Here is a 25747-nt window from a genome sequence, read left to right as displayed (position 1 = left end):
GGCTTGGGGTGTCAGCTCAGAGCCCGGCTCTGTCTCCCAGGTGCCCAAGTCCCCGGGCCAGCTCCGAGCAGCCTCTCCCGGCTTTCCAGCCCGGCTTTCCCGGCTCTGTCCCGGGCAGGCACTCGGTGTTTCCGTGCTGCCCCCGCCCTGCTCAGCTCCCCGTGCCCTGCAAAGGCGCCGAGGCTGCGCTCGGTGCCCCCGGGTGCCACTGACCGAGGCAGTGACGAGCCCCGGTGCCCCGGCAGAGCCCTGAGGGACACCCTCGGCCCCGGCCCTCCCGCAGGACATGGAGCCACTGCCCACAGGGCCCTGGCACGTCCGTGCGGCCAATTCCTCCTGCCCTGAGCAGCCCGGGCTGCAGCCCCAGCGCTCCGCAGGGCCGGGCTGCGGCTGTCGGGTGCGAGCGTGGCCGAAGCCTCCCAGGGCTCGGGGCACGGCAGGGGCTACAAGGGCCACAAGTCCGGGGCTGCTCCGTGCCGGTTTCCAGTCTGTCCCTCTGTGGCTGGGGTGCCGGCTGTGGCCCTTTGTGACACGGGCGCGGGTCAGGCCCTCGGTGAGGGCGGACACTGTGGGTGCTGTCACGAATGAGAGTGTTTGAGATCGCTTGAAAAACCAGTGGCAAGGGTATGAGCAAAAGTCAGATTTAACATTAAGCAACAAAGCACAACAAGTTCATTGCAAGATTCACTCTACTACCTACAGGACAGCTAGGGCACAACAAGGGAGAAACAAACCAACAACAAAACCAAACAAAATCCAGGCAATCAAAACAGAAATGAGCTGAGAATCTCTAGGGGGGTGTGGGGATGTGGGGTGGGTGTTCAGGTGCATGGGACAAAAGACAGTGCGGGCAAGGATAAAAAGGAACACGGCCTAACCGCTTATAAACACTGAAACTTAACAGTATTTTAACTCATAACTCAACTTATAGCCTAGGCCTAACAATTCGACTAAGGAACAACACTGAACTTGTATCTAACTTCACCTTAACAACAGAGGAATAACCCTTAGCAGCATTTAACCTTACTAACAGCTGTAACGTCCAAGTTATACCTAGCAACTTAACAGAGGAACAACACTTAAAAACACTTAGCTTAGACCTTATGTTTCACATCTTAGCCAAAGAACAACACTTAGCAGAGTTTAAGTGAGTTTATAACGATAACTGAACCTTACCTACAGGCCTAACTTAGGTATCCAAGGTACTTAAACACCTAAGAAAGCAGTATTTCTCCCAGATTTGATATAGCATATGCACAGGGGCACGCACACAGACAGAAACAGTCAGAGCAAGCAAGGTTCCTGTGAAAAATTCCCCTCAGAGGTCAGTGAAATCCTCACTTTGGAAGCTTTTTCCTCTCCTGCTGGGCACAGGATCAGGCCTCGAGGAGTGAGGGTATCGGCCCAGGACACATCGTGGTTTGGCGATCTCCAGGTATAGCAAACCTGAAGGTTTGCTGGCTCTGAGAGGCCCCCTCAGAGGGAGATTGCTGGTCACAGCCCGCGGTGGCCCAGGAGAGCTCAAAGGGTCTCCTTTTGGGCCTCTGTTGAGAGGGTCACAAGAGAGTGGGCTTCAGCCATAACGATGTTTCATCCCGGCCACAGTTTGGGTCGGCACTTTCTCTGAAAGTGGGAGAACAGGAATGCTATGCCATTCAGGCAAGAGGAACCTTTTCCAGGGCTGGTCATAAGGAAAGCAGGAGCTCCTCAGCAATTCCTGGGAGCAGACAGTATTTCTGACAAGCTCGGAAAGAGCTGAGCCCAGGTGCTGTTTTCAAGGCCAAGGCCTAACAAGCGTTTCTCAGATCACGCTGCAGCCTGGAAAGGAGGAGGGGGGAATGCACCAGCACACTGGGATCCCAGGGATGCCCATGGCCTGGGGTGATGCTGGAGCAATGCCAGGCACCCACCAAAGCCACTCTGTCCCTGCCCCCTGCAGCCGCACAGGGGAGAGAAAATTTAACCAAGGGTTCCTGGGATGGGATAAGACTGGGAGAGATCCCTCAGCAAACACCGGCACGGGCACAACAGACCCAGCCTGGGCACAGGGAGGGTGTTTATTACCAACCAAATCACCAGCAGCACAAGGAGAAGGCAAAGAAATCTCTCCAACACTTTCCCCCCACCCAGCGGGGATCACCCGGAACGGGGGTCACCAGGGCTCTGCCCAACGGGGGTCACTGGGGATCATCCAACGCCGATCCTCCCACGGGGATGGAGCTGGAGCAGCGCACGAAGCTCTTCCCGCACTCGGGGCACTCGCGGGAAAATAGGAGAAGTGTCAACGAAGGATGTCTGGACTTCAGGCGGCTCTCTTGAAAGCTGTTTATTGCATAGGCAAAGTTACAGCATTTCAGGGAGTGGGTATCCAGAGCCAGCCCTACAGCTGCCATCTACAGCTGTAGGCATACCTGAAGCCACCTTCTGTTCAAGCTACAAAGCATTTTATACTTTGCTGAGTATCTTAATACATAACAACCAATAAGCACCATACACAATACTTTTACCTTTGCCTATAGCCTATCATAGCTGCTACCATGACCATATTATGGTCATTATTATCCAATCACTAGAGTAAGTTACAATTTAAGCTTACAATGGGAAATTCTCAGACCTTTCTTCTTCTTGCTACATCAACATTTCTTGTTTGCCTGCCATATCTCTCTTTTTGGTAAAAACATGTTTTCTATTTACTTATGCTCTTCTTGAGACTTATTTACTTGGTGAAAAACATGTCTTTGTTTGTAGTCACATACCTTTGTCCCTAATCATAAAAATCTCCTTTCAACTCATCTCCAGCCTTTTCCGTCTCAGTTATTCAGTGATCACTGGTTCAGCAAAACATCTTTTACTTTATATCCAAACTTGCTTTCATTTCTATCTCATCCTCAGTTTCTACATTCAAAGATCCTTCTGCCAAGCCTGCATATCTGTGAAACTTTCTTACCAAACTTTCATCCTCCCCAACAGCGGGGCTTCCCTTACTGGTGGCTCCGTTGGTGTTGGGTCAACTGAGAGCTCTGTGAGAAGCTCTTCCCACACTTGGGACACTCGTAGGGCCTCTCCCCAGTGTGAATGCGCCGGTGCCTGATGAGATGGGAGTTGCGGTTAAAGCCCTTCCCACATTCCAAGCACCTGTAGGGCCGTTCCCTGGTGTGGATTGTCTGGTGCCGGATGAGGTTGGAGCTCTGGCTGAAGCTCTTCCCACACTCCCCACACTCATAGGGTCGTTCCCCAGTGTGGATCCTCTGGTGCTTAATGAGGTCAGAGTTATTGCTGAAGCTCTTCCGACATTCCAAACACTTGTAGGGCCGTTCACGTTTGCTGGTGTGGATATTCTGGTGGCTGATGAGGTGGGACCTCCACCTGAACCTCTTCCCACATTCCACGCACTCATAGGGCCGTTCCCCAGTGTGAATCTTGAGGTGCTTGTTGAGGTTGGAGTTCCAGGTGAAGCTCTTCCCACATTCCCTACACTTATAGGGCCGTTCCCCAGTGTGGATGTTCTGGTGCTGGATCAGGTCAGAACTCGTGCTGAAGCTCTTCCCACACTCCAAGCACTCGTAGGGCTTCTCCCCGGTGTGCATGCGCCGATGGCTGACAAGGTGGGAGTTGCGGTTGAAGCCCTTCCCACAATCAGCGCAGCGGAAGGGCCTCTCCTCTGTGTGTGTTGGCTGATGTTGGAGGAGTTTCGTGGTGGTCTGAAACCTCTTCCCACACTCAGAACACTCGTAGGGCCTCTCGCCAGTGTGGCTGCGCCGGTGGACATTGAGGCTGGAGTTCCGTCTAAAGCTCTTCCCACATTCCAAGCACTTGTAGGGCCGTTCCCCAGTGTGGATTGTCTGGTGCCGGATAAGGTTGGAGCTCTGGCTGAAGCTTTTCCCACACTCCCCACACTCGTAGGGTCGTTTCCCACTGTGGATCTTGCGGTGCTTGTTGAGGTCGGAGTTGCAGCCGAAGCTCTTCCCACATTCCCCACACTCATAGGGCTTTTCCCCAGTGTGGGTCACCTCGTGCCGAACCAGGTGGGAGCTCTGGCTGAAGCTCTTCCCACATTCCAAGCAGGTGTAGGGCTTTTCCCCAGTATGGATAACCTGGTGCCGGATCAGGTTGGAGCTCTGGCTGAAGCTCTTCCCACATTCCAAGCACTTGTAGGGCTTCTCCCTGGCCTGAGGCTTCTCCCTGGCCTGAGGCTTCTCCCCCTGAGGCTTCTCCCCCAGCTCCGAGCTCCCCCTGGATCTCCGGCCGCCTTCCCGGCACAGGGGGGCTCTTTCCTCCTTGGATCTCTCTGGGCTGCGTTTGCAGCCCCTCCTCGTGCGGCATCTCCGGGGCTTTTCCTCCTCCTCCATCCGGCCACGCCTTGGGAATGACAAATCCTGGATTGGGGAAAAAACAAGGGGTGAGCGCCTTGGGCTGGGGGTTCCTCCTGCCCAGGTCCATCTCAGGAAGTCACCGGGCGTTTTGTGTCTGTAAAACTCTTCAAACCACCAACATTCAGCCAAAAAAAGCCTCTCAGGAGTTCCCCCTCTCTGATCGCCACACTTTGGTGTTTCGCGGGTTCCCCTTCCCTGGGCTGATGGGGGTCCCGTGGCTCCTGCAGTCCCCCCTCTCCAGGATCCCGCTTAGGGATGATCTGGGGATCCCACATCCCCCCATCCACTGCCCGGGCTCTGTCGGCAGCAACCATCTCCCCCTCCCTCCCCCCAGCAAAAACCCCAACCAGTCGTGGACCCCCGTTATCCGCCCAAGTGGCATTTGCGGCTCAGCTTTGGAGTCCTCTCGGCTCTAACTATCCACCCCCCAAAAAAAACCCACCGGGGACTCTCCGATATATTTGGGGCGAGCTCCCCTTCCCCGCTCACCTGCGGGATGCGGGATGAGGGCGATGATCCCAGGGCCGGAGCTGCTGCGGACGCAACGGACGCCGGAACCGAGAATTTCTTCCTGTTCCTCCTCCGTTTCCTGCTCCTCCTCTTCCCCTCTCCCACTTCTTCCTCCCGCTCCTCCCCTGGCTCCTCCTCCACTCCCTTCTCCCGCTCCTCCTCTTTCCTAATCCCGCCTCCTTCTGCTCTTTCCCCCGGCCTTTCTCCCGCTCCTTCCTTACCCCTCCTCCTCCTCTTCCTCCTCCCCCCCATCCCTTCTCCCTCCGGGCCCAGCGCCCACCCTTGGCCCCCCCCGTTTTCCGGACGCGGTCGCATCCCGCGGGAGGAGCCGGGATGGAGCCGGGGCAGGTCGGGCTGGGGCAGGGCTGGGCTGTGGGCCCGGCCTGGGAGCCCCCCACGCGCCCCCTCCCCAAATTCCCCTGGCGGGGGGCGCTGGGGGCGAGGGGGGGCGCAGGTGGGGTCCGGGTGGGGAGCGCTGGGCGCTGCGGGTCTGCCTGGCAACTGGTGAGTCACCAGCGCCGCGCGCTCTGATTGGCTGAAGGTTGTTCAGCGCCTTCTCTGATTGTCTGAATTTCGCCGGAGTTTTTTGGGGGAAATTTTTGTGGGGTCCTTGGTGGTCTGTGAGGAGGTTTGGGGGTTCGCTGGGTACCGTGTTGGAGTTCAGGGGCCTCCTAATGCTCCCCTAGAGCGGGATGACACGGGGGGGACACACGGGGGTCCCCATTCCCGATCCATCCCGGAGCAGGTTCTCCTCCCCCCCCCAGCAAATCTCGGCCCCCCTCGCGGGGTACCCCCAAATCCCTCCCCACCGCCCTCCAATAAACGGGACCGGGGTGAACTGGGAAGCTTTATTGGGAACACTGGGAGCAGCCGGGCAGGGGCAGAGTGACAGCGGGGCTGGGGGGGACACACGACCCCCCAAAATCAGCGCGGGGACGGAGCGGGGGGTCCCGGCCGGGCCCGAGGCCACGGGGAGGGGCTGCAGCCGCCGGCGGCTCAGGAGCTCTGTGGGCAGAGCAAAGGGGGTGACACCGGGCTGGGGGGCCCCGGGGGAGCACAGAGCTCCGGGGGAGGGGGGACACGAACGCCGGGCCCCCCCCTCACCTTCTTGCTCAGGTAGAAGCCGAGCCCCAGCGCCAGGAAGACGAAGCCCAACACGAAGCCCCCGATCCCCGTCAGCATCTTGCTGCGGGCGGCGTCTGGCGGCATCTCTGGGGGTTCTGCAGGGGTCAGGACCCCCAAAACCTCTCAGAGACACCTCGAGACTCTCCAAGCACCCTCCCAGTCGCCTCCAGCACACCCAGGGCCCCCTGAAACCTCTTCCCAGTCCCTCCCCAGCCTTCTCAGGACCCCCAAACCTTTTCCCAGTCGCTTCCCAGCCCCACCAGGACTCACCAAGACCCCTCCCGGTCTCTTCCCTGCACAACCAACCTCATCCCAACCCCTGTTTTTCTGTCCCCAGTCTTCTTCCAGCCCCTCCAGGCTCACTCAAACTCCCTCCCAGTTACACCCAGCACCCCCACACTCCCTCCCAGTGTCCATTAGGACCCCTGTAGCCCCATCCCAGCCTCCCCAACATCCTTCAAACCCCTTCCCAGCCCTTCCAGACCCTCATTCCCCTCTCCCAGTTTAAACCAGGCTCTGTCAAACTCCCTCCCAGTTACTCCCAGCACACCCCAATTCCCGTCCCAGCCCCTCCAGTCCTCTCCCCAGCTCCCCCCAGCGCTGTGGGGGCCGGGCCATACCCCAGTGCTGTCTCAGGGGGTGCTCCAGGCTGTCGTGCTCCACCTGGCAGGTGGAGGTGATCCCACACCAGGGGGAATTTCCAGCAGCACCAGGAGCTGGTGGGTCCAGTCCCCGTTGGGGACGATGTCGGTGGCCACCACGTGGCCCGAGAGCTCCTGCTGGCCCTGGAACCACCTCACCTGGATCTCGGCAGGGTAGAAATCCATCACGGAGCAGAGCACGTGTCTGGGGCTTGGCTGGGAGCTCAAAGGCACCAGCGAGATGGACATGCTGGGGGGCACTGGGAGAGAGCTGTGAGACACTGGGATCAGCTGGTGAGGCATGGAGAGAGGGAGGGTGTACGGCTGGTGCAGCACTGAGAGGGCCTGGAAATGCAGTGGGAGGCACTGGGAGAGAGGGTGCAGGTCTGGGAGTGGCCTGGGAATGGACTGAGAGCAAGTGGAAGGGATTGAGAGGGTCTGTGGTGGCACTGGGAGGGACTGGGAATGAAGTGTGCGGCACTGGGAGGCCGAGTCCAGTGCGGGGCACTCGGCGCTGAGGGTCTGCCTGGCAACTGATGAGTCCAATACCTCCCCCCCACCCAGCGGGGATCACCCGGAACGGGGGTCACCAGGGCTCTGCCCAACGGGGGTCACTGGGGATCATCCAACGCCGATCCTCCCACGGGGGATGGAGCTGGAGCAGCGCACGAAGCTCTTCCCGCACTCGGGGCACTCGCAGGGCCTCTCCCCGGTGCAGGTGTGCCGGTGCTTTCTCAGGATGGAGCTGCCCCCAAAGCTCTTCCCACATTCCGTGCAGGTGTAGAGCTGTTCCCCTGTGTGGATCACCTGGTGCTCGATCAGGACCATGCTCATGCTGAAGCTCTTTCCACATTCCCGACATTCACGGGGTCGTTCCCCACTGTGGATCTTGCAGGGATGGATAAGGCTGGAGCTCGTGCTGAAGCTCTTCCCACATTCTAAGCACTTGTGGGGCTTCTCCCCGCCCTGAGGCTTCTCCCCCAGCTCCGAGCTCCCCCTGGATCTCCGGCCGCCTTCCCGGCACAGGGGGGCTCTTTCCTCCTTGGATCTCTCTGGGCTGCGTTTGCAGCCCCTCCTCGTGCGGCATCTCCGGGGCTTTTCCTCCTCCTCCATCCGGCCACGCCTTGGGAATGACAAATCCTGGTTTGGGGGGAGAAACAAGGGGTGAGCGCCTTGGGCTGGGGGTTCCTCCTGCCCAGGTCCATCTCAGAAAGTCACTGGGGGTTTTGTGTCTGTAAAGATCTCCAAACGACCACGACTCAGCCCAGAAAACCCATCCCAGGATTTCCCCCTCTTTGGTCTCTCCACTTTGGGGTTCTGGGGGTCTCCCTTCCTCTGGGCTGATGGGGGTCCCGCGGATCCCGGGGTTCTCCCCTCTCTGGGCACCGCTCAGGGACCACCTGATATATTTGGGGCGAACTTCCCCTCCCCGCTCACCTGCGGGATGTAGGGGAGACGATGCTCCCGAGGCTGCGGCGGAGAGCGGGCAGCGAACGTCGTGCGTCTCCTTCGGCTCCTCGTCCTGCTCCTCCTCTTCCTGCTGCTCCTCCTCTTCTCTTCTTCCTCTTCCTCCCCCCGCTCCTCCTCTGTGCCCACCCGGTCCCTTATTTCTTACCCCCCCCCGCCCCCTGCAGCACTGGGTGTTGGGTGGGGGAATCCCCCATGAGCCCCCCAGGGATGGGCAGGGGGCTTGGGGACCCCTCCAGTGCGGATCCATCCCCCCTCCCCCGCAAGCTCCAAAAAATCGCTCCAGGGATTCAAGTGGTGGGGACACTTTCCCACTGTCCCCCCTCCTTTTATCCCCCCTCTCCCACCCCTTTCCCATAGTCGTCCCAAATCCCTGCTCCCCTTGGCTCAGTTTGGGGATGACCCACCCCCCTCACGCCACGTTTAGGGCTCCTAAACCTCCCCTTTTACCCCTTCTCTCCTCCTTTCCCATTGTTAGTGAAGCCTCCCATCCTCAGCCACAGAGCTCCCAGCCACCTTTTCCCCCAGAAGCTGAAGTTTCCATGACTGTTCCAGTTCCAAACTGTTGACCCTTTTTGGAGGCATAAGGTTCTCACCCCGTAATCTTCCAGTCACCCCCCAGCAGTCAAGTTAATCAAGTTCAGGTTTTGTGGACATTGCTGTGTCATTTCCTTGATATCCATGCGAGAGGGGACACAGTGATGGATGGGTTTGCACGGGAGCTGCAGAGCCCCGGAATGGAGAGCCTGAGTGTCCCAGCAGGATTTGCAGGAGTGTGGAGGGCAGCTGGAAAGAAGATCACGGGCAATATTCTCCTGCCTCCATCTTCCAAGGAAGCTTTGATTCGATCCCTGTCTGCACCGTGCCATGGGGCCCCCAGAGGCCCAGGGAGGTGTCTGGGTGGCCCCAGAAGGGGACCCTGGGGCACCAGGGAAGGGGCAGGAGCATCCCTGTGGTGCTGGGAGAGACACCCAGAGGGGGCCAGCCCTGGGGCCCGGGCAAGAGCTGCATTCAGGCAGCCAAATTCATGCAGGGTCTGCCCGGGCTCTGCCCAGGATCAGTCCAGAGAGCTCCACTCCTGTCTCACCTCTTTGTATTTTCTTTGTATTTATTTCTGTGTATTGATCCTGATGTCCCTCAAAATGCCATTAGAAATCATTTTCCCTCAAAATAAATACTGACTTATTTTGGTTTTAGGAATTAACCACGGGTAGTCCCTGCTTAAATGACTTCTCTGTGACTTCTTCTGCAGTTTGCTCCTTTACAGCACCATCAACCACCTCTCTTAAAATACAGATCCCTCACTGGAAGCAGGGAATTCACCTGGATCCCCTCCTGGGACCCCCCTGGATCCTCCTGGACCCCCCTAGGACCCTCCACACCCACGCCCTGTGGGACCCCTGTGCCGGGCTGGGCTGAACTCCCGGGCCCTGCGGCCAAACTCTGCCTGGAACCCGCTGGGTTCGGCCCAAAGCGGGGAAAGCTCCGGGAGCAGCAGATCCAATTTTTCCTGCAGTCCCCAACCCCAGCAGAGCGGAACTGGGTGCTGTGACTCCAATCCCTTATTCTGAATCTCCTTCTCCCTCTCCTCTCCCTTTCCTTTGGGTGATCACAAATCCCAGAGCGGCTGCAGAGCCCCATGCCCAGTTCGGGTTTCCCAGCAAAGAGAGGCCTGGGGCTGAGGTGCCCTGGGATAGCCGGGAATGGGGGGTCCAGGGGTCCCCAGGGTCAGGGAAAAGGGGGATCCAGGGGCTGGGAAAGGTGGATACCCGGAAAGGGGGGTCAGGGGGGTGTTGGTGCGGGGTCAGGGGGTGCAGGGGGGTCCCGGAGCTGGGGAAGGAGATGCAGGGGGGTCCCAGTGCCCAGGAATGGGGATTCCAGGGGGGCCCAAGGAAAAAGGGCCCCAAAGCCCCCTCCCAGGGGGGAGCACGAGCTGGGTCAGGAGCTCCGGGGGAAAGAAGGTGACCCCGGGGTTGGGGGAGGCCTGAGAGGGGCTCACAGGCTCCAAGAGGACATGGCCCCCCAGAGACCCCCCCTCACCTTCTCCCACAGGTGGAGGCTGAGCCCCAGCCTAGGAAAACAAAGTCCAGCACGAAGCCCCTGACCCCCGTCAGCATCCTGGGGGGATGTCCAGCGGCAGCTCCGGAGGTTGGAGGGCGCAGGATCCGGGAAATGGCAGCAGCTGCTGGGAAGGGACCAGGACAGAATGTGACAGACTGGGATGGACTGGGACAGACTGGAACTAGAACCCACTGGGACCAGAACTGGGGCAACAAGGGAGCAGCTGGGCCCATGCTGGGGTCATACTGGGATCATGCTGGGACTGACAGGGTCACACATGGAGTGACTGGCATAGTACTGGGAGTATCTGCGAGTTACTGGGATCATGCTTAGAGCAACTGGGACCATGATGGGACAAAAGGCATCACAGAGGGACTGACTGGGAGTGGCTGGGTTCATACTGGAAGTGACTGGGGCCCTACCTGACTCTACTGGGAGGGACTGAGAGTGAAAGGAACCATACAGGGCATGACTGGGAACAACTGGGACCATGTTGGGGGCAACTGGGATCTTATTGGGAGTGACTGGGAACATGAAAGCTTGAGTGGAGTTTTTATCCCGTGGCATTCCCAGGGAGCAGCGGCAGCTCCGCGCCCCCAGCCCGGGGGGTGGGAGCAGGGGAACCGCTGGCAGCACCTTCGGGCCACAGCCGAGGGCTGGGGGGCTCCTCCCCCACTTCATTTTCTCTGCCCAATTCAAATCATCCCCTCCCATTCAAATCCCCTCCGTTCACATTTTCTCCCCACCATTAAAGTTTCCTTGCCCCAATTCAACTTTTCTCCCCAATTAAGCCCTGAGGCCCCTCCCCGCCCCCGGCTCCTCCCGGCAGGACCCGGCCGGGACCTTCTGGAAACAGCAGCGGAAAGAGTTCAAAAATTCCTCATTACTTCCATCGATTTCCTTGGTGTTGTGGTTTGACACTGGCCAAACACCAGGCACCCACGAAAAACCATTCACTCGTTGTCCTCTGATACAGCTGAGCAGGGAAGGGGAAAAAAACGAAGGGCTTATGGGTTGAGATAAGGATTAAGAAAAAACACTCTAAGGGCTAAACAGGCTCAAACTTAAAGGGATAAAGTAAATTTATTATTAGCAGTCAGAGAAGGATAATGAGGAATAAAATAAGCCTTTAAAACACTTTTTTCCCCTCAACCCCTCCCTCCTTCCCACCAACAGTGCAGGGAAACAGGGCGTGGGGGCTTTGGTCAGTTCCTCACCCAAAATCTTTCTTCAGTTTGCTTAGGGAGGGGAGTCTCTTTCTTCTGCTGTGCTGTGGGGTCTTCCCACGGGAGACAGTTCTTAATGAACTTCTCCAGCGTGGTTCTAATTTCACGAGTAGCAGTCCTGCCCGACCTGCTGTAACGTGAGTCTCTCCCACAGGCAAAACAGTCTTCCCAAAACTGCATAGTGTGGATCATTTTAGTCCATGGGGTGTAGTCTTTAAGGATAAGCTGCTCTAGACTGGAACAAGGGCCCTCTTCCTCTATCTCTGGAAGAAAAGGCCCTCTCTCTCTGTTCGGGTCTCCCACTGGATTACAGCTTCCTCCGGCATCCACCTGCTCTGGTGCAAGCACCTGTTCTGCACATGGGCTGCAAGAGGATCTCTGCATCCCCCCATGGACTTCATGAATTATAGGGAGACAGTTTGTTTTATCCCAGTCCTCACCACGGCTTGCAGAGAGATCTCGACTCTGACACTTGGAGCACCTCCTGCCCCTCTTTCTTTCCACTGACCTTGGTGCCGCCACACTGTCTTCCACCACGTGTCCTCACTTCCTCCTCTTTCTCGAAGAAGGAAAAAACTGCTGCTCGTAAGTACCATTACCAACAAATTCCACCAGTTCAAAGACTTCTGCAGGACTTCACAGCGCCGAGAGGCCGATTTCGTCCGAATTCTGCGTTGGGGAATCGCTCGCCATGCCTCCGCTGTTGGCCACGTAGCCCCCTCCCCCCGCCGCTGCGCGTCCGGTGCCGGCCACCGCAGCACCGGCGCCATTCAATGTCTTTCTTCAAGCGGGGCACAAAAAAGAAGCCACTGCCGCTGCCCCTGCCCTTCTGCCCACAGCACAGCTGGCTAGAGGTGGCCAAGCAGGCAAAGCTTGCCGCTGGCCATGCTGAGATGGCAGTAGCCACGTGGCCGCTTGCGGAGCCGGGATGGCCCTGGCCACGGCGACTCGCCACCCCACGGGAGAGCTGCGCATGGTTTTGATTTCCTTCTTAAATACGTCATCACAGACACGTATAAAATAAAATATAACTATGAAAAAAAAGTGACGGCAGAGCATTTTCTTCTGGGACTTTGGGTTTCTTGTCCAAGCTCCGAGCTGGGTGTGAGCCAGAAACCAGTGGCTGGGAGAGACATTGCTGCTGAAGGGCTTCCTATTGCCAGAACTAAAGTGTCGAGTATCGAGTAACAGCTTGAGGTTACAGAAGTGCCAGCACCCACGTTCGATTCCTTCATTTCAGGATGACAGCTGAGCTCCACGTGGGGTCAGTCCCTGCCCTGGCCAGCGGGGGGTCCCTCCCCAGCCGTGCGGTCACTCCCCGGCCCGGCCCTGAGGCGCGGGGCAGTCGCGGGGCAGCCGCGCTCCGGCCCCGTCAGCGGCACCGCCGCTTCGTGCCGGGCAGGAGCGGCAGAAGGAGCCGGGCGGCGGCGGGGGCTGAATCCCGGCAGCAGCGAGGAGGAAGAAGAGGAAGAAGAGGAAGAAGAGGAAGAAGGGGCCGGGTCGGCCTGCGGTGTCCGATGGCCGGGGAGCAGCGGGGAGGCCTCGGGGAGCGGCGGCGGGCGGGGCTCTGCTGGAGCCGCCCCGAGGGGTTTGTGCCGCCCCGGGTCCCTGAAGGAGCCGCTCCGCGGGACGGGCGAGCTGGGAACGAAAGGAAATACAGAGAAGAGAATAAAATACAATCAAAGAGCCGCACCGAGAGGCGTCTGCCCCGCCCGCGTCTGAAGGAGCTGCACCGAGGGACGGGCGGGGGGTGAGTAGAATAAAATCCAGAGAACGGAGTAAAATAGAATAAAAAACTGCACCGGGATGTCCGCGGCGCCCGGTGTCACTGAAGGAGCCGCAGCGAGGGACGGGCGGGGCGCGGCCCGGATCGAGCCCCTCCAGCTGCGCCTCGAGCGGCGACCCCGCGGGACCGCGCCGGGGCCGGGCGGCGGCGGCAGCCGGAGCCGGGAAAGCGGCTTGGAGCGGCGGAGACGAGCGGGGTGTTCCCGAGCAGCTCCGCTCAGCCCTCGGGCACCGGGGCGTTCCGGGGGTTGTTCCCGACCAGCTCCGCTCAGCCCTCGGGCACCGCGCTGGGGTCGCCGCGCACTTTTCACCCCCGGCCGCCCCCACGGGCCGGGCCCCGCGGCTCCCGCTGCCGCCGCCTCGGTCCCGCCGAGCCCAGAAACCGCGGAAAATCGCTCCCATACATTAAAAACCTTTTTGGGCGGAGCGAGAGGCGCGGGGGGGTCCTTATGAACTCCCCTCCCCTCATTCGCTCCCGGGCACGGCCGGATGTGGATACAAAAATGCTGCTAGCGAGGATTTTCTTGCTATTTTCTAAGTCCGTGAGAGACTTTTCTCTCTCATAGAAGAGGTAGCAGAGCTATGTAAACAACCAAACACCTGCAGCCTTGAAAAGTCTTGTTTATGGTACAGTAGAAAAATATTTCGACAATGGATGTTTTAGGATTTTAGCCAATCACCCCCAAGGAGTGGCTGATCCTTGTCCAATTAGACTACGAAGAAAAAAGTTATAAAAGAGTTTGTAAAATAATTAAATAAATCAATCTCGCTGCACAATTCCTGCCTGTTGGATCTTCTCTCCTCCTCCACCCTACGGCTGCGGGACACGGTGATATACCGTAGGGTTGCAATAATAGCCGGGCATTAACGCAGCTCCCGGGGCCGTGTCCTGACAACGGCTGCTGCCACAGGGCACGGGGTTGCCGCACTTGGGTATTACAACCAACAAATCTGGGGGAAGGGGACAGCCCTAGAAACCAGGGCTTTGCCCTCGGCAGCTTGGAGCTGCACGAGGGGGATAAAGGATCCCCTGCACTCACTTATGCCCCCAGAAGCAGCTCTGCCCCCCTAAGAACGAGGCTGTATTTGGGAGAGGGAGGATGGCTGGGATGGGGTCTGGAATGAGACAGACACATGTTGGGATGAAGAGGTTTGGGGGATCCGGTTCCTGAGGAGGTTTTGGGGCACCCTCCAATCCTGAGGGATGTGTTACTGGGAGGGGGGACACACCTGGCTCTTGCACTTGGAGTGCGGCTCCACAGGGAAGGACATGGGGAACCCATTTTAGGGTAGATCCTGCTGCTTTCCACCAGTTTTGGGGGGTTATAAACGGATTTGGGTGATTTCCCGGTCATTTTAGGAGGCGGAGGTGACCCCTTTTTTGGGAGGATCCTGATGCTTTCCACCAGTTTGGGGGGTTCTAAATGGCTTGTGGTGGAACCACTTTCGTGGGTTCTGACACTGCCCACCCGTGCTCTGCACTGGTCCGGACTGGTGCTCCCAGTGCCACGTGGGGCAGGGCCATGGGGACCCCTCCACGGCACAGCGTGGCTGCTTTGGGGCTGGCGACACTTGCCCGGCACTGGCCATGGGGCGTGTGCTGGCAGCTGGGCTGTACTGGTGGTACTGGTGGTGCTGGGAGCTCCCGTGTCTGGGGGCAGTGGGACTCAGGTGAATGTGGGTGTCTCAGGGGTGTGGTGGGGACGACGGGAAAATATTGAGAGAGGTGGGAAAAAGGGAGGAAGAGAGCAGAAAATGGGAGCTGGAATGCCCAGACCAGGAGTCCAGCCCAGGGGTCTCCGGCCTGACTGCCCCCCAGGAAGCGGCTCCCACAACCCCTCACCCTGTCCCCAAAATCCCTTGGCATCCCACACCCATCTCTGTATTCCCCCTCCAAAATCTCCAGGCTCCTGCAGTGAGACCAAAGGGGTCCAAATCCCCATCTAGTGTGACCACAAGCACCAAACTTTTTTCTCCACACAACAATCTTCCCTCTTTTCCCCTTCCTGGCTTCCCCCACAGCAGCTGGGAGCAGCCAAGAGCCCAGCGCTGCCCCAGCCCGACCGGCCCCAGCTCCATCCCTGCTCCTCCCGTGGGATGCGATGGGTTTGGGGGGAGGGGGCCAAGGGTGGGCGCTGGGCCTGGGGGGAGGAGGAGCAGGGGTGGAGGAGGAGGGATGAAGGAGGAGGGGGAGAAGGGACGGAAGGAGAAGGAGGAAGTGCAGGAGGAGTGGGAGGAAGAGGAGGGATAGAGGAGGAGCAGGAACAGGAGGAGGAAGAGGAGGCAGCACGTGCGTCCATCGCTCCCCGTATCTGCAGCCCCCCTGCCCCGGGAGCATCGCCCCCCCCGCATTCCGCAGGGGACCGGGGAGGGGAAGCTTGCCCCAAATATCTTGGGTGGTCCCTGGGAGGGTTTTTTGGGGGGTTCCCACTGGTAGCTCACAGCAGAGCCCCGGCTGTGGGTGGGGGGATGTGGGGTCTCCCCCCACGTGTGGGTTGGTCTCCCTGGGTCAGGCTCTGGTACCACGTGGCGATCGCCCGGTGCCGGTGCGGCGTGAGGGGGACACCGGTTTCGGGGACTGCCTGGGAGAGCCAGGTTTGGGGGAAGAGCGGAGAGGGGCGATCCCGGAGCTGGGGGACCCCTGGCAGCCTGAAGGGAGGGGGAAGATGGAGAGCAGGGGAACCAGGGACCCCTGGACACCGAAGTGGGGAGCCTGGAAAGGGGGGACCCCTGGGATTCCCCGGACCCCTGGTAGCCCAGAGAAGGTGGGAACCCCGGATAGGGGGAACCTCAAAATACACAGGACCCCCAGAAGCCAAGAGAGAGGGAACTCTGGGGAGGGTATTTTTTGCTGAATCTCGGAGTTTTTGGTTTGAATCTGCATTATTTGGGCTGAACCTTGAGTTTTGGAGGGGAGGAGTGAACCTTGGTGTTTCTGAGGTTTGTTGAGCTAAATGTTGGTGGTTTGGTTATTGTGGGGGGTAGAATCTTCATATTTTGGAAGGGCTTTTTCCTGGATATTGAGATTTTTGGAGTTTTGGGGCCTTGTCTTCGTGTTTGGGGTTTTTTTTGGCTGGATTTTAGTATCTTGGAGGTTTTCATTGACACAAGATGCCCAGAGACTTCTGGAGATGGATTTGGGCAGAAGGAACCCCCAAGCCACTGCACTCACCCCTTGTTTCTCCCCCCAAACCAGGATTTGTCATTCCCAAGGTGTGGCCGGATGGAGGAGGAGGAAAAGCCCCGGAGATGCCGCACGAGGAGGGGCTGCAAACACAGCCCAGAGAGATCCAAGGAGGAAAGAGCCCCCCTGTGCCGGGAAGGCGGCCGGAGATCCAGGGGGAGCTCGGAGGTGGGGGAGAAGGCTCAGGGCGGGGAGAAGCCCCACAAGTGCTTGGAATGTGGGAAGGGCTTCAGGTGGAACTCCAACCTGAGGGAACACCAGAGGATCCACACTGGGGAAAAGCCCTATGAGTGTGGGGAATGTGGGAAGGGCTTCAGCCAGAGCTCCCACCTGATCCAGCACCAGGTGATCCACACCGGGGAACGGCCCTATGAGTGCTTGGAATGTGGGAAGAGCTTCGGCTGGAGCTCTGCCCTGAGAAAGCACCAGCACACCCACACTGGTGAGAGGCCCTATGAGTGTGGTGAGTGTGGGAAGAGGTTTCAGACCAGCTTCAATCTCCTCGTACATTAGCGAACTCAAGAGAGGAGAGTCCCTTCCGCTGCCCTGAGTGTGGGAAGGGCTTCAAGCAAAATTCCCACCTCGTCACCCAGCGGCGAATCCACACTGGGGAGAGGCCCTACGAATGTCCTGAGTGTGGGAAGAGCTTCTTCAGGAGCTCTGCCTTGACTGAACACCAATGCATCCACCACTAAGGGAAGCCCTGCGAGTTTCTTAAGTGCGGGAAGAGCTTCGTGTGCTGCTCCAGCTCCATCCCCCGTGGGAGGATCGGCGTTGGATGATCCCCAGTGACCCCCGTTGGGCAGAGCCCTGGTGATCCATGGTCCTGGTGATCCGTGTTGGGAAGACACCTGGCTGAGGGGCTCCACATCTTCCTGGCTCCCCGCGGGCACATGAATGAACCCGGGGCAGGGACATCCATCAGGACACAGACCAATGCTCTAAGTCCACTGCGGAAAGCAGATTTGTTGACTTTCTACCCCAAAAAAATCTCCCCTGTTGCGTTCAATCTTTTTTTCAGGTGACATCAATCAACTCTGGATGGTGCTGGAGGTTTGTTCCAACCTCACTGATTCCATTATTCTGATTTTCTCTGGCCCAAGGGTGTCTTCTGCAGCCAAATGGTGATGGACTGGGGCAAAGACCAAGATTCTGGAGACAGTGGGGTGAAACCCTCCAGAAGAAAGTTCTTCACTCCAATCCAAGCACGAGGATCCTCAGCTGGAACAGACACGGAAATCCTTCTCTTTTGGCCTTGGTTTTCTTTTCCTTTCTTTTCATCTTCTAAAAACACCTGAAACTGGGGTAAAAATGAAGACAATGAACTAAGACATGGGTGGGGACATGAGGGCACACGGGCATGGATGGAGATGTGGAGGGACAGACAATGGCATGGATGGAAACGTGGTGGGGACACAGCCATGGGTGAGGAGACGGTGGGACAGGGCCAGGGACATGTGGGGACATGGCCATGGCCGGTGCCATGGGGGGAACTTGCAGGGGATGTGGGGGATGCTGGGTTTGAGGGAGTTGAGGGTTCCTGGGAGGGACTTGGGGCTTGCTGAGGGCTTTGGGGCCCCCAGGCCGAGCGGCTCCGGCTGCGCTGGGAGACCCTGGCGGAGGTTCTGGGGCAGCTGCTCAAGGACCCCGAGCTGGACCCCCAGCCAGCATTGGGCTCCTGGAAGGGAATGAACGTCCTTGTCCCAAGGAAGGAAATCCCAGCACCCCCAGAGTGTCAGGGGCAGCTGAGGCCACAAGAGGGAGGGGAGGGCCAGACACAGCTGTCCCCTGCCAAAACTGCACCCCAAAACCACCAAAACTCAGGGATTCCTCCCAGAACGAAGCTGCCAGGAGCTGCCTGAATTGAGGGAAAGGGGGAATGGGACCCCCAAATTGAGTTGGGAGGGGTCCCGCTCCTCCTCCTTCCTCATCCCACCTGCTTCTTCTCTCTGTTCCTTCTCCTGCTCCTTCCTCTTAGGGGGGTCCCGGCGCCTTTTGGGATTTGCTGAGTGCGGTCTTGGGGTTCAGGTGCTTCCCAAAACCCCCTAGGGCAGGGTGACATGAGAGGGGAACACACGGGGGTCCCCATTCCCAATCCATCCCCAGATTCTGCCCCCCCCCAGTCTCAGCCCCCCAGTCCCTCCCCACCGCCCCCTAACAAACGGGACCGGGGTGAGCTGGGAAGCTTTATTGGGAACACTGGGAGCAGCCAGGCAGGGGCAGAGTGACAGCGGGGCTGGGGGGACACACGACCCCCCCAAAATCAGCGCGGGGACGGAGCGGGGGGTCCCGGCCAGGCCCAAGGCCACGGGGAGGGGCTGCGGCTGCCGGCGGCTCAGGAGCTCTGTGGGCAGAGCAAAGGGGGTGACACCCCCACATAGGGTGAGGTTTCCTCCGGCCAGCGGTGGTCGGATTCAAAAAGGGCTCTGGGGAGCGCGGGGAACAGGAGCGGGCAAACAGGGCTGTGGCAGTCTCCGAGGGCAGGGCTGCGGGTGTTCTCCTGCCCGTGGGGGTTTGAGTTTGTTTTTGTGTTGAGATTTGGTTGGTTGGGTTTTTCAGCAATGGTCCTCACACGATCAAAAGCTCCAGCCACTAAAAGAGTACCCAGGCAAACAGAACCCTCCCAGAAGGACGCGTCTGTCCAGCCCCCTTCCTGTGAGGAGTGTTTGAGCCTGGCAGTAGCACCAGGGGATGCTGTCAAAGACACCTGCCTGAGGTGCGAACAGGTGAACGATCTCCTTTCCCTGGTGGCCGAGCTTAAGGAGGAAGTGCAAAGACTAAGGAGCATTAGAGAAAGGGAAAGGGAAATAGACTGGTGGAGTTTCACCCTTCCATCCCTGAGAGAAGCCCCCCAGCAGTCAGAGCACTCCCATGCTTCTCACCATCAGGCTGAGGGAGGAGACCTGGGGGATGAAGGGGAGTGGAAATGGGTTCCTACTCGGGGAGGTAATAAAAATTCCTCCTAACCCCCATCACCCCCCAGCTGCCACAATCTTCCTCCCTTTGCACTTTCTCTTTGCACCTTTCTCCCCTAGGCATGCACAGGCTCTCCTTGGCTGCTTCAGCAGTTTCTCGACTGCTCTCAGCAAGCTTTGTTCATCATTTCTGTGACGTTTGTTCCCCGTTTCTTGCCAAGTTACATTCTGTGCCTTAAGCTTGTGGCCAATATTTGCTAACTTTTACCCTGTATCTTATACTCGCACAGGTACAATGATTTGAACCCTTTCAACTGGCACGGGCACAACAGACCCAGCCTGGGCACAGGGAGGGAATTTATTACCAACCAAATCACAGCAGCACAAGGAGAAGGCAAAGAAATCTCTCCAACACCTTCCCCCCACCCAGCGGGGATCACCCGGAACGGGGGTCACCAGGGCTCTGCCCAACGGGGGTCACTGGGGATCATCCAACGCCGATCCTCCCACGGGGGATGGAGCTGGAGCAGCGCACGAAGCTCTTCCCGCACTCGGGGCACTCGCAGGGCTTCCCTTAGCGGTGCCTCCGTTGGTGTTGGGTCAAGTGAGAGCTGCTGGAGAAGCTCTTCCCACACTGGGGACACTCGTAGGGCCTCTCCCCAGTGTGGATGCGCCGGTGGCTGATGAGGGTGGAGTTGCGTTTGAAGCCCTTCCCACAGTCGGGGCAGCGGAAGGGCCTCTCATCCGTGTGAATGCGCTGATGTCTGAGGAGATCGGAGCTCCTTGGAAACCTCTTCCCACACTCAGAACACTCGTAGGGCCTCTCCCCAGTGTGGGTGCGCTGGTGTGCCCTCAGGCTGGAGCTCTGGCTGAAGCTCTTCCCACATTCCCCACACTCGTAGGGCCGTTCCCCGGTGTGGATCACCTGGTGGTGGATCAGGTGGGGCCTCTCCCCGGTGTGGATGCGCCTGTGCCTGACGAGGTTGGAGCTGTCGTTGAAGCCCTTCCCGCAGTCGGGGCAGCGGAAGGGCCTCTCCCCTGTGTGTATTGGCTGATGTTTGTTGAGATCCGAGCTCCTCACAAACCTCTTCCCACACTCAGGACACTCGTAGGGCCTCTCCCCGGTGTGGATACGCCGGTGTAGGACAAGGGCGAAGTTTTGCTTGAAGCCCTTCCCGCAGTCAGGGCAGCAGAAGGGCTTCTCCTCTGTGTGAATTCGCTGATGTACAAGGAGATCGCAGCTCCTCCGAAATCTCTTCTCACATTTGGGACACTCGTAGGGCCTCTCCCCAGTGTGGATGCGCTGGTGTTCCCTCAGGTTGAAGTTCCGGCTGAAGCTCTTCCCACATTCCCCACACTCGTAGGGGCGTTCCCCAGTGTGAATAAACTGGTGGCGGATAAGGAGGGTGCTCGTTCTGAAGCCCTTCCCACACTCCCCACACGCATAGGGCCGTTTCCCCGTATGGACCTTGAAGTGATTGATGAGGCTGGACCTCCAGCTGAAGCACTTCCTACATTCCCCACACTCATGTGGCCGTTCCCCAGTGTGGATGTTCTGGTGCTCCCTCAGGTGGGAGCTCCACCTGAAGCTCTTCCCACATTCCCCACACTCGTAGGGCTTTGCCCCACTGTGGATCTTGTGGTGACTGAGGAAGCTGGAGCTTTGGCTGAAGCTCTTCCCACACTTCCCACACTCATAGGGCTGTTCCCCAGTGTGGATCCTCTGGTGCTGGATCAGGTTGGATCTCTGGCTGAAACTCTTCCCCCTGGATCTCCGGCCGCCTTCCCGGCACAGGAGGGCTCTTTCCTGCTTGGATCTCTCTGGGCTGCTTTTGCAGCCCCTCCTCATGCGGCATCTCCGGGGCTTTTCCTCCTCCTCCATCCAGCAACACCTTGGGAATGACAAATCCTGGTTTGGGGGGAAAAACAAGGGGTGAGCGCCTTGGGTTGGGGGTTCCTCCTGCCCAAGTCCATATCAGGAAGTCACTGGATGTTTTGTGTCCATAAAAATCCCCGAAGCACCAAGATCAGGCCCCAAAAAACCCTCATACGAGATCTGCCTCTCTTGTCTCTCCACTCCTGGGTTTTGGGGGTTTCCCTTCCCTGGGCTGATGGGGGTCCTGTGGCCCCTCTGGAGTCCCCCCATTCTGGGGTCTTGTTTACAGATGATCCAGGGGATTTTGAGGGTCCCAGTGATCCCTTCTCCCCTGACTCTCCTAGGTTCCATGGATCCCAGGGGTCCCCCCACTCCAGGCTCTTCCCCTCCCCCCTTTAGGCTGCCAGGGGGCCCCCAGCTCTGGTATTGTCCCTCTCTGCTCTCCCCACTTGAGGGTCCCGGGGTTCCTCTCCACCGTTCTCCTCTGGGTCCCCAAGACTGATGTCCCCCCCCCACCAGTAAATGCTGATCATCATGTGGACCCCCAAATACCCACCCAAGGGGGATCTGTGACTCAGCTTTGGGGTTCTGCAAGATCCAAACATCCTGCCCCAAAAACCCAAGCCCTCCCAGTGACCCACAAAGGTATTTGGGTCTCGATTCTGGAATCTGCAAATTCCAAACACTCCCCCCAGAAAAAACACTCTTCAGGACTCCCTGATATATTTGGGGCAAGTTCCCCCTCCCCTGTCCCCTGTGGGATGGAACCTCGTGCTTCTCCTTCTACCCCTCTTCCTGCTCCTCCTCCTCCTCTCTCCCTCCTCTCCCTCCCACTCCTCCTCCGTGCCCACCCTGGACCCCCCTTTCCTACCCCTCTCTGCCCCTCAGCTCCCGCAGCACCAGATGCTAGGTGGGGGGAACCCCCCTGAGCCCCCCCACGGATGGACAGGGAAGTCAGGGATCCCCCAGTGTGGATCCATCCCCTCCCAGAGCCCTGGGGAATCACTCCAGGGATCAAGAGATGGAGACACTAAGGGACCCCCAGAGGATCCCCTTTCCCACTGTCTCCCCTCTCCTTATCCCCCTCTCCCACCCCTTTTCCATCGTCCCCCCAAATCCCAGCTCCCCCGGCTTAGTTTGGGGATGACCTCCCCCCTCTCTCTTGCTAACTTTGGATGTCCTAAATGCCCTTTTATGCTTTGTCCCTCCCTTCTCCATCGTGTTGAAAGGAATAAGAGGAATGTGTCTTTACAAACACATGCTCTGAATCTGCTCATAGACAGGGACACGGACTTGGACACAAGCAAGTGACACCAGAAACCATCAGCTCCACAAAATGGTACTGATTGACACACACTGCTGCTCAGCCAAGCTCCTGCTCAATTCCTCAACTTCCAGAACAACAACAAAGCCGGAACACAACCATGGACATCGTTTCCTATACAAAAGGGGACAATGCTGAGGTAGTTTGCACATTCTCCCAGAGGTAATTAAGGACATGGACACCCAGGGGGGACAGTAAGGGAAGCTGAGAAGGGGTCTCAACAATGGATGGTGTTGGTGTGCTGGGAAGGGGTTGGTTGAAGGGAGTGTGCAGGAATATGGTTAAAGCAAACAGCAGCAGGAGGAATCCATGTCGTAAGAAAAAGGAAGATGAAAAGGGGAGGAAGAGAGAAATAGTGCAGATTGGGATGTTCTACAGCACCTTCCCCCATCTCATGCTCAAAATTTGCCAGCTGCAGGTCCTCTCTATCACTGGCTTCCAGGACAGGGAAACAAGGAGGTCAGGATTTCAAGGGGTTTCTCCTTGGTGGGGGGTGGCAGGACCACTCTGAACCCACTCAGAATCTCAGACCTAAGGGGGGAAATTGTCAAGAAGTTCCTTGATTATTCAGGCAATAACTGGGAAAGAGGAGCAGGGGTGTTTTATTCAACCACTATTAGTAGATGTGGGAGATGGGTTTGAAATGCATCAATTTCTGTTTGTTCCTAATTGTGATTGTAATTTACTGGGAAGGGATTTGGTGGCTGAAGTGGGAATGCAAATTCATATTGTCAAAGGAGATACAGAGGCTAATGCTGCTGTACCTTGGTGTCAAATGTCTGGGAAGGCCTCTGCTGAAGTGAACCCAGAAGTGTGGGCAGCCCCAGGGAAATAGGGAAAATCAGATATGGAGCCTCTCCAAATTCCTCTGAAGCATCCAGGACAAGTGGTGTCTAAAAGCAATACCCTGTTCCAAGGGAGGCAAGGAAGGGGTTACAGCCTCTTACTGAGGCCCTGCTAAAGGCAGCGCTTCTGGAGCCAGGCATCTCTCCCTACAACACTCCTCTCCTGCCAGCCAAGAAACCCCATCATGGACACCAGAAGGAAAGCACAAGTTTCAAGGCTTCAAAAGCAGATTAACTGAGCCTCCTGCCCTGGCCCTCCCAGACAGGGAAAAACCATTTGAATTGCATGGGGATGTTAATCAGGGCCATGCCAAAGGAATTCCTGGGCTCAAATGTTTAACCCAGTGGCCAGAGAGTGGCCTCATTGTCTGCAGAATTGTGCAGCCCCGGCTTTAATGGGAACTGAGGCCTGAAAACTGACAGCAGCAGAATCTCTGATTGTTCAAGCCTGGCATCAAGGTAAAGCTTTGTTAACCAAAGGAGCCTCTAAATGGATGAGCAGCGCTCAGTTCTTACAGAATGAAACTTGTTGGATGGAACAGGAGGATTCAGAGTTGAGGACAGGGCAAGGGTTGAACCCAGCCTCCTGTTTGAACGGCCCTGCACAGGGGGCTGGCAAGAAACCCATGGCTGCAGTCAAGTGACAGAGCTCCAGACCCGGGCTAGGAGTGATTTACCAGACATTCCCTGGCCTGAGGGAGAAAATGTGTTTAGGGATGGGTCTGCAAGGGCAGCAGAAGGGAAAAGAGTGACAAGACACGCTGCTCTGAAGGAAAGGGAATGAGACAAAGCGCAGCTCAGCGCCCGCATTTCACCCTGGGATGGCATCAGATTCTCTTCCAGCAGAAGGACCAGGAGGTTGTGGAAAATTAAATGACTCAAAGTGCTCTCGGCAAAGAGATGGCCAAGGAAAAGTGGTGAAACAGAGAACAAAGGAAAGAAGAAAGCAGCTCATGTACCGCTCCAAACGTGGAAAGGATGGGAATGGGACAGGTTTTCGTGGTTCCCTGGCAGACCATGGGTTAAACCAATGCTGTTTCTCCTCTCAGGTGCTGCAGCAACTCTCATCTTTTTACCATGCACCACACCTTGCTCAGTGCAGCTCATTCAGCAGGGGATCAAGGGCATGCAGGTGGCAGCCAGGCCTCCTGACCCAGAAACGGCTACAAAAGGACACAGAATGAGGTCACTGAGAATAATCCCAAAACCAAAGAAGGCCCACGAAGAACAGATTAAGGCATTTTTAAAGTTTGTAAAGAGAAGTACTGAGAAAATAAGAAGACAAGGGATTAAAAGGGAAAAAAATGAACGTGTCTTTACAAACAGATGGTGTGAATCCCATTGGAGATAGGGCCAGGGACTTGGAGATAAGGAAGTAATGGGAGAAACCATAAATTTCAGAAAATGTTACTAATTGACACGAACTGCTGCTCAGCCAAGGTCCCGCTAAATTCCTGAAGTTCCAGAAGAAGAACAAAGCCTTAACAGAGCCATGAATATCGGATGTTATACAAAGTGGGGGTGCACATTAAGGGGCACATGCAGCAGGCGGATCGGGAAGTCTGTACCTTCCAAGGACCTCAGCCACTGGGCAAAGGGACACGGAGATGCGGCTGGGCAAATCGGCATAAAAAGGAGGCTGCGTCCTCCAACACTTGGACAGACCCCACGGGAAATGCCCCGTGGCCTCTCCCTTTGTCCACGAATAAAGTTACTTTTACACGACTCCTCCGCCTCCTCTGGGGACACAAACCTCTGGCCACGGGAACTTTCCCGCACACTGCCGGCCACGGGGCAGCCACCTCTGTCCTACCCACAGCAGCCGGGACGAGCCAGCGCTGCTCCGGCACCGGCTCCTGCCGAGGCAGCAGCGGGAAGGAGACCGCGGGCAGCCGCTCCCGCAGCGCCCTCACGCCAGGGCGAACACGGCGCCCACACGGCACAACGAACCCGCCACAGCCCCCTGCCGCCCCCTCCGCCCGCAGCCAGCCCCGAGCCCCGCCAGAACCGAGCGCGGCTCCCACCTGCGCTGGGGCCGCCTCCGAGCTCCGCCGCCGCCTCACCGGGCTCCGGCCGCCGCCGCCGCTCCCGGGCCCGCACAGACGCTCCGCCAATGGCGCCTCTGCTGCGCCACGGCCGCCCTGCCGGCGGCTCCGGGCCCGGGCTGCTCCCCGCTCCGACCAATCAGCGCGCCAGAACCACGACTGACGGCAGCACCGCCCAATCGGAGCGAGGGGCGGGCTCTGCACACGGCACGGAACCCCCGCCTTTCCTCTCACTCCGCCATTCCGCGGAAACCTTGGCTGAGGAGCGTTCTTGGCGCTGGGCCCGGCCCGGGCTGGAGGCCTCGGAACCGCTGCAGCCCTGAACCGCCCGGATCTCGGTGTGACCGGGAGCTGAAGGCGCTGGGAACTG

The 25747-nt window shown here is 58.0% G+C and overlaps 2 protein-coding genes across 2 annotated transcripts; both read right to left on the bottom strand.

The window, feature by feature from the left end:
- Window positions 1–2709: 2709 nt before the first annotated feature.
- Window positions 2710–25578, bottom strand: LOC120412169 (zinc finger protein 850-like). The gene is given in 8 exon segments (XM_039572507.1): window positions 2710–4376; window positions 4863–5315; window positions 5988–6103; window positions 6697–6940; window positions 7280–7789; window positions 19255–19275; window positions 19784–21196; window positions 25357–25578. Coding segments are annotated over 7 exon segments (4125 nt in total). The 5' UTR covers window positions 21170–21196; window positions 25357–25578; the 3' UTR covers window positions 2710–2981.
- Window positions 5797–6967, bottom strand: LOC120412182 (class II histocompatibility antigen, B-L beta chain-like). The gene is given in 4 exon segments (XM_039572516.1): window positions 5797–5888; window positions 5988–6094; window positions 6629–6694; window positions 6697–6967. Coding segments are annotated over 4 exon segments (438 nt in total). The 5' UTR covers window positions 6953–6967; the 3' UTR covers window positions 5797–5879.
- Window positions 25579–25747: the final 169 nt, after the last annotated feature.

The sequence above is a fragment of the Corvus cornix genome, unplaced genomic scaffold, assembly GCF_000738735.6.
Source record: "Corvus cornix cornix isolate S_Up_H32 unplaced genomic scaffold, ASM73873v5 scaffold17, whole genome shotgun sequence".
NCBI classification, from domain to species: Eukaryota; Metazoa; Chordata; class Aves; order Passeriformes; family Corvidae; genus Corvus; species Corvus cornix.
The sequence above is the reverse complement of the archived record's forward strand: the minus strand, read 5'-3'. Positions and strand labels throughout refer to the sequence as shown.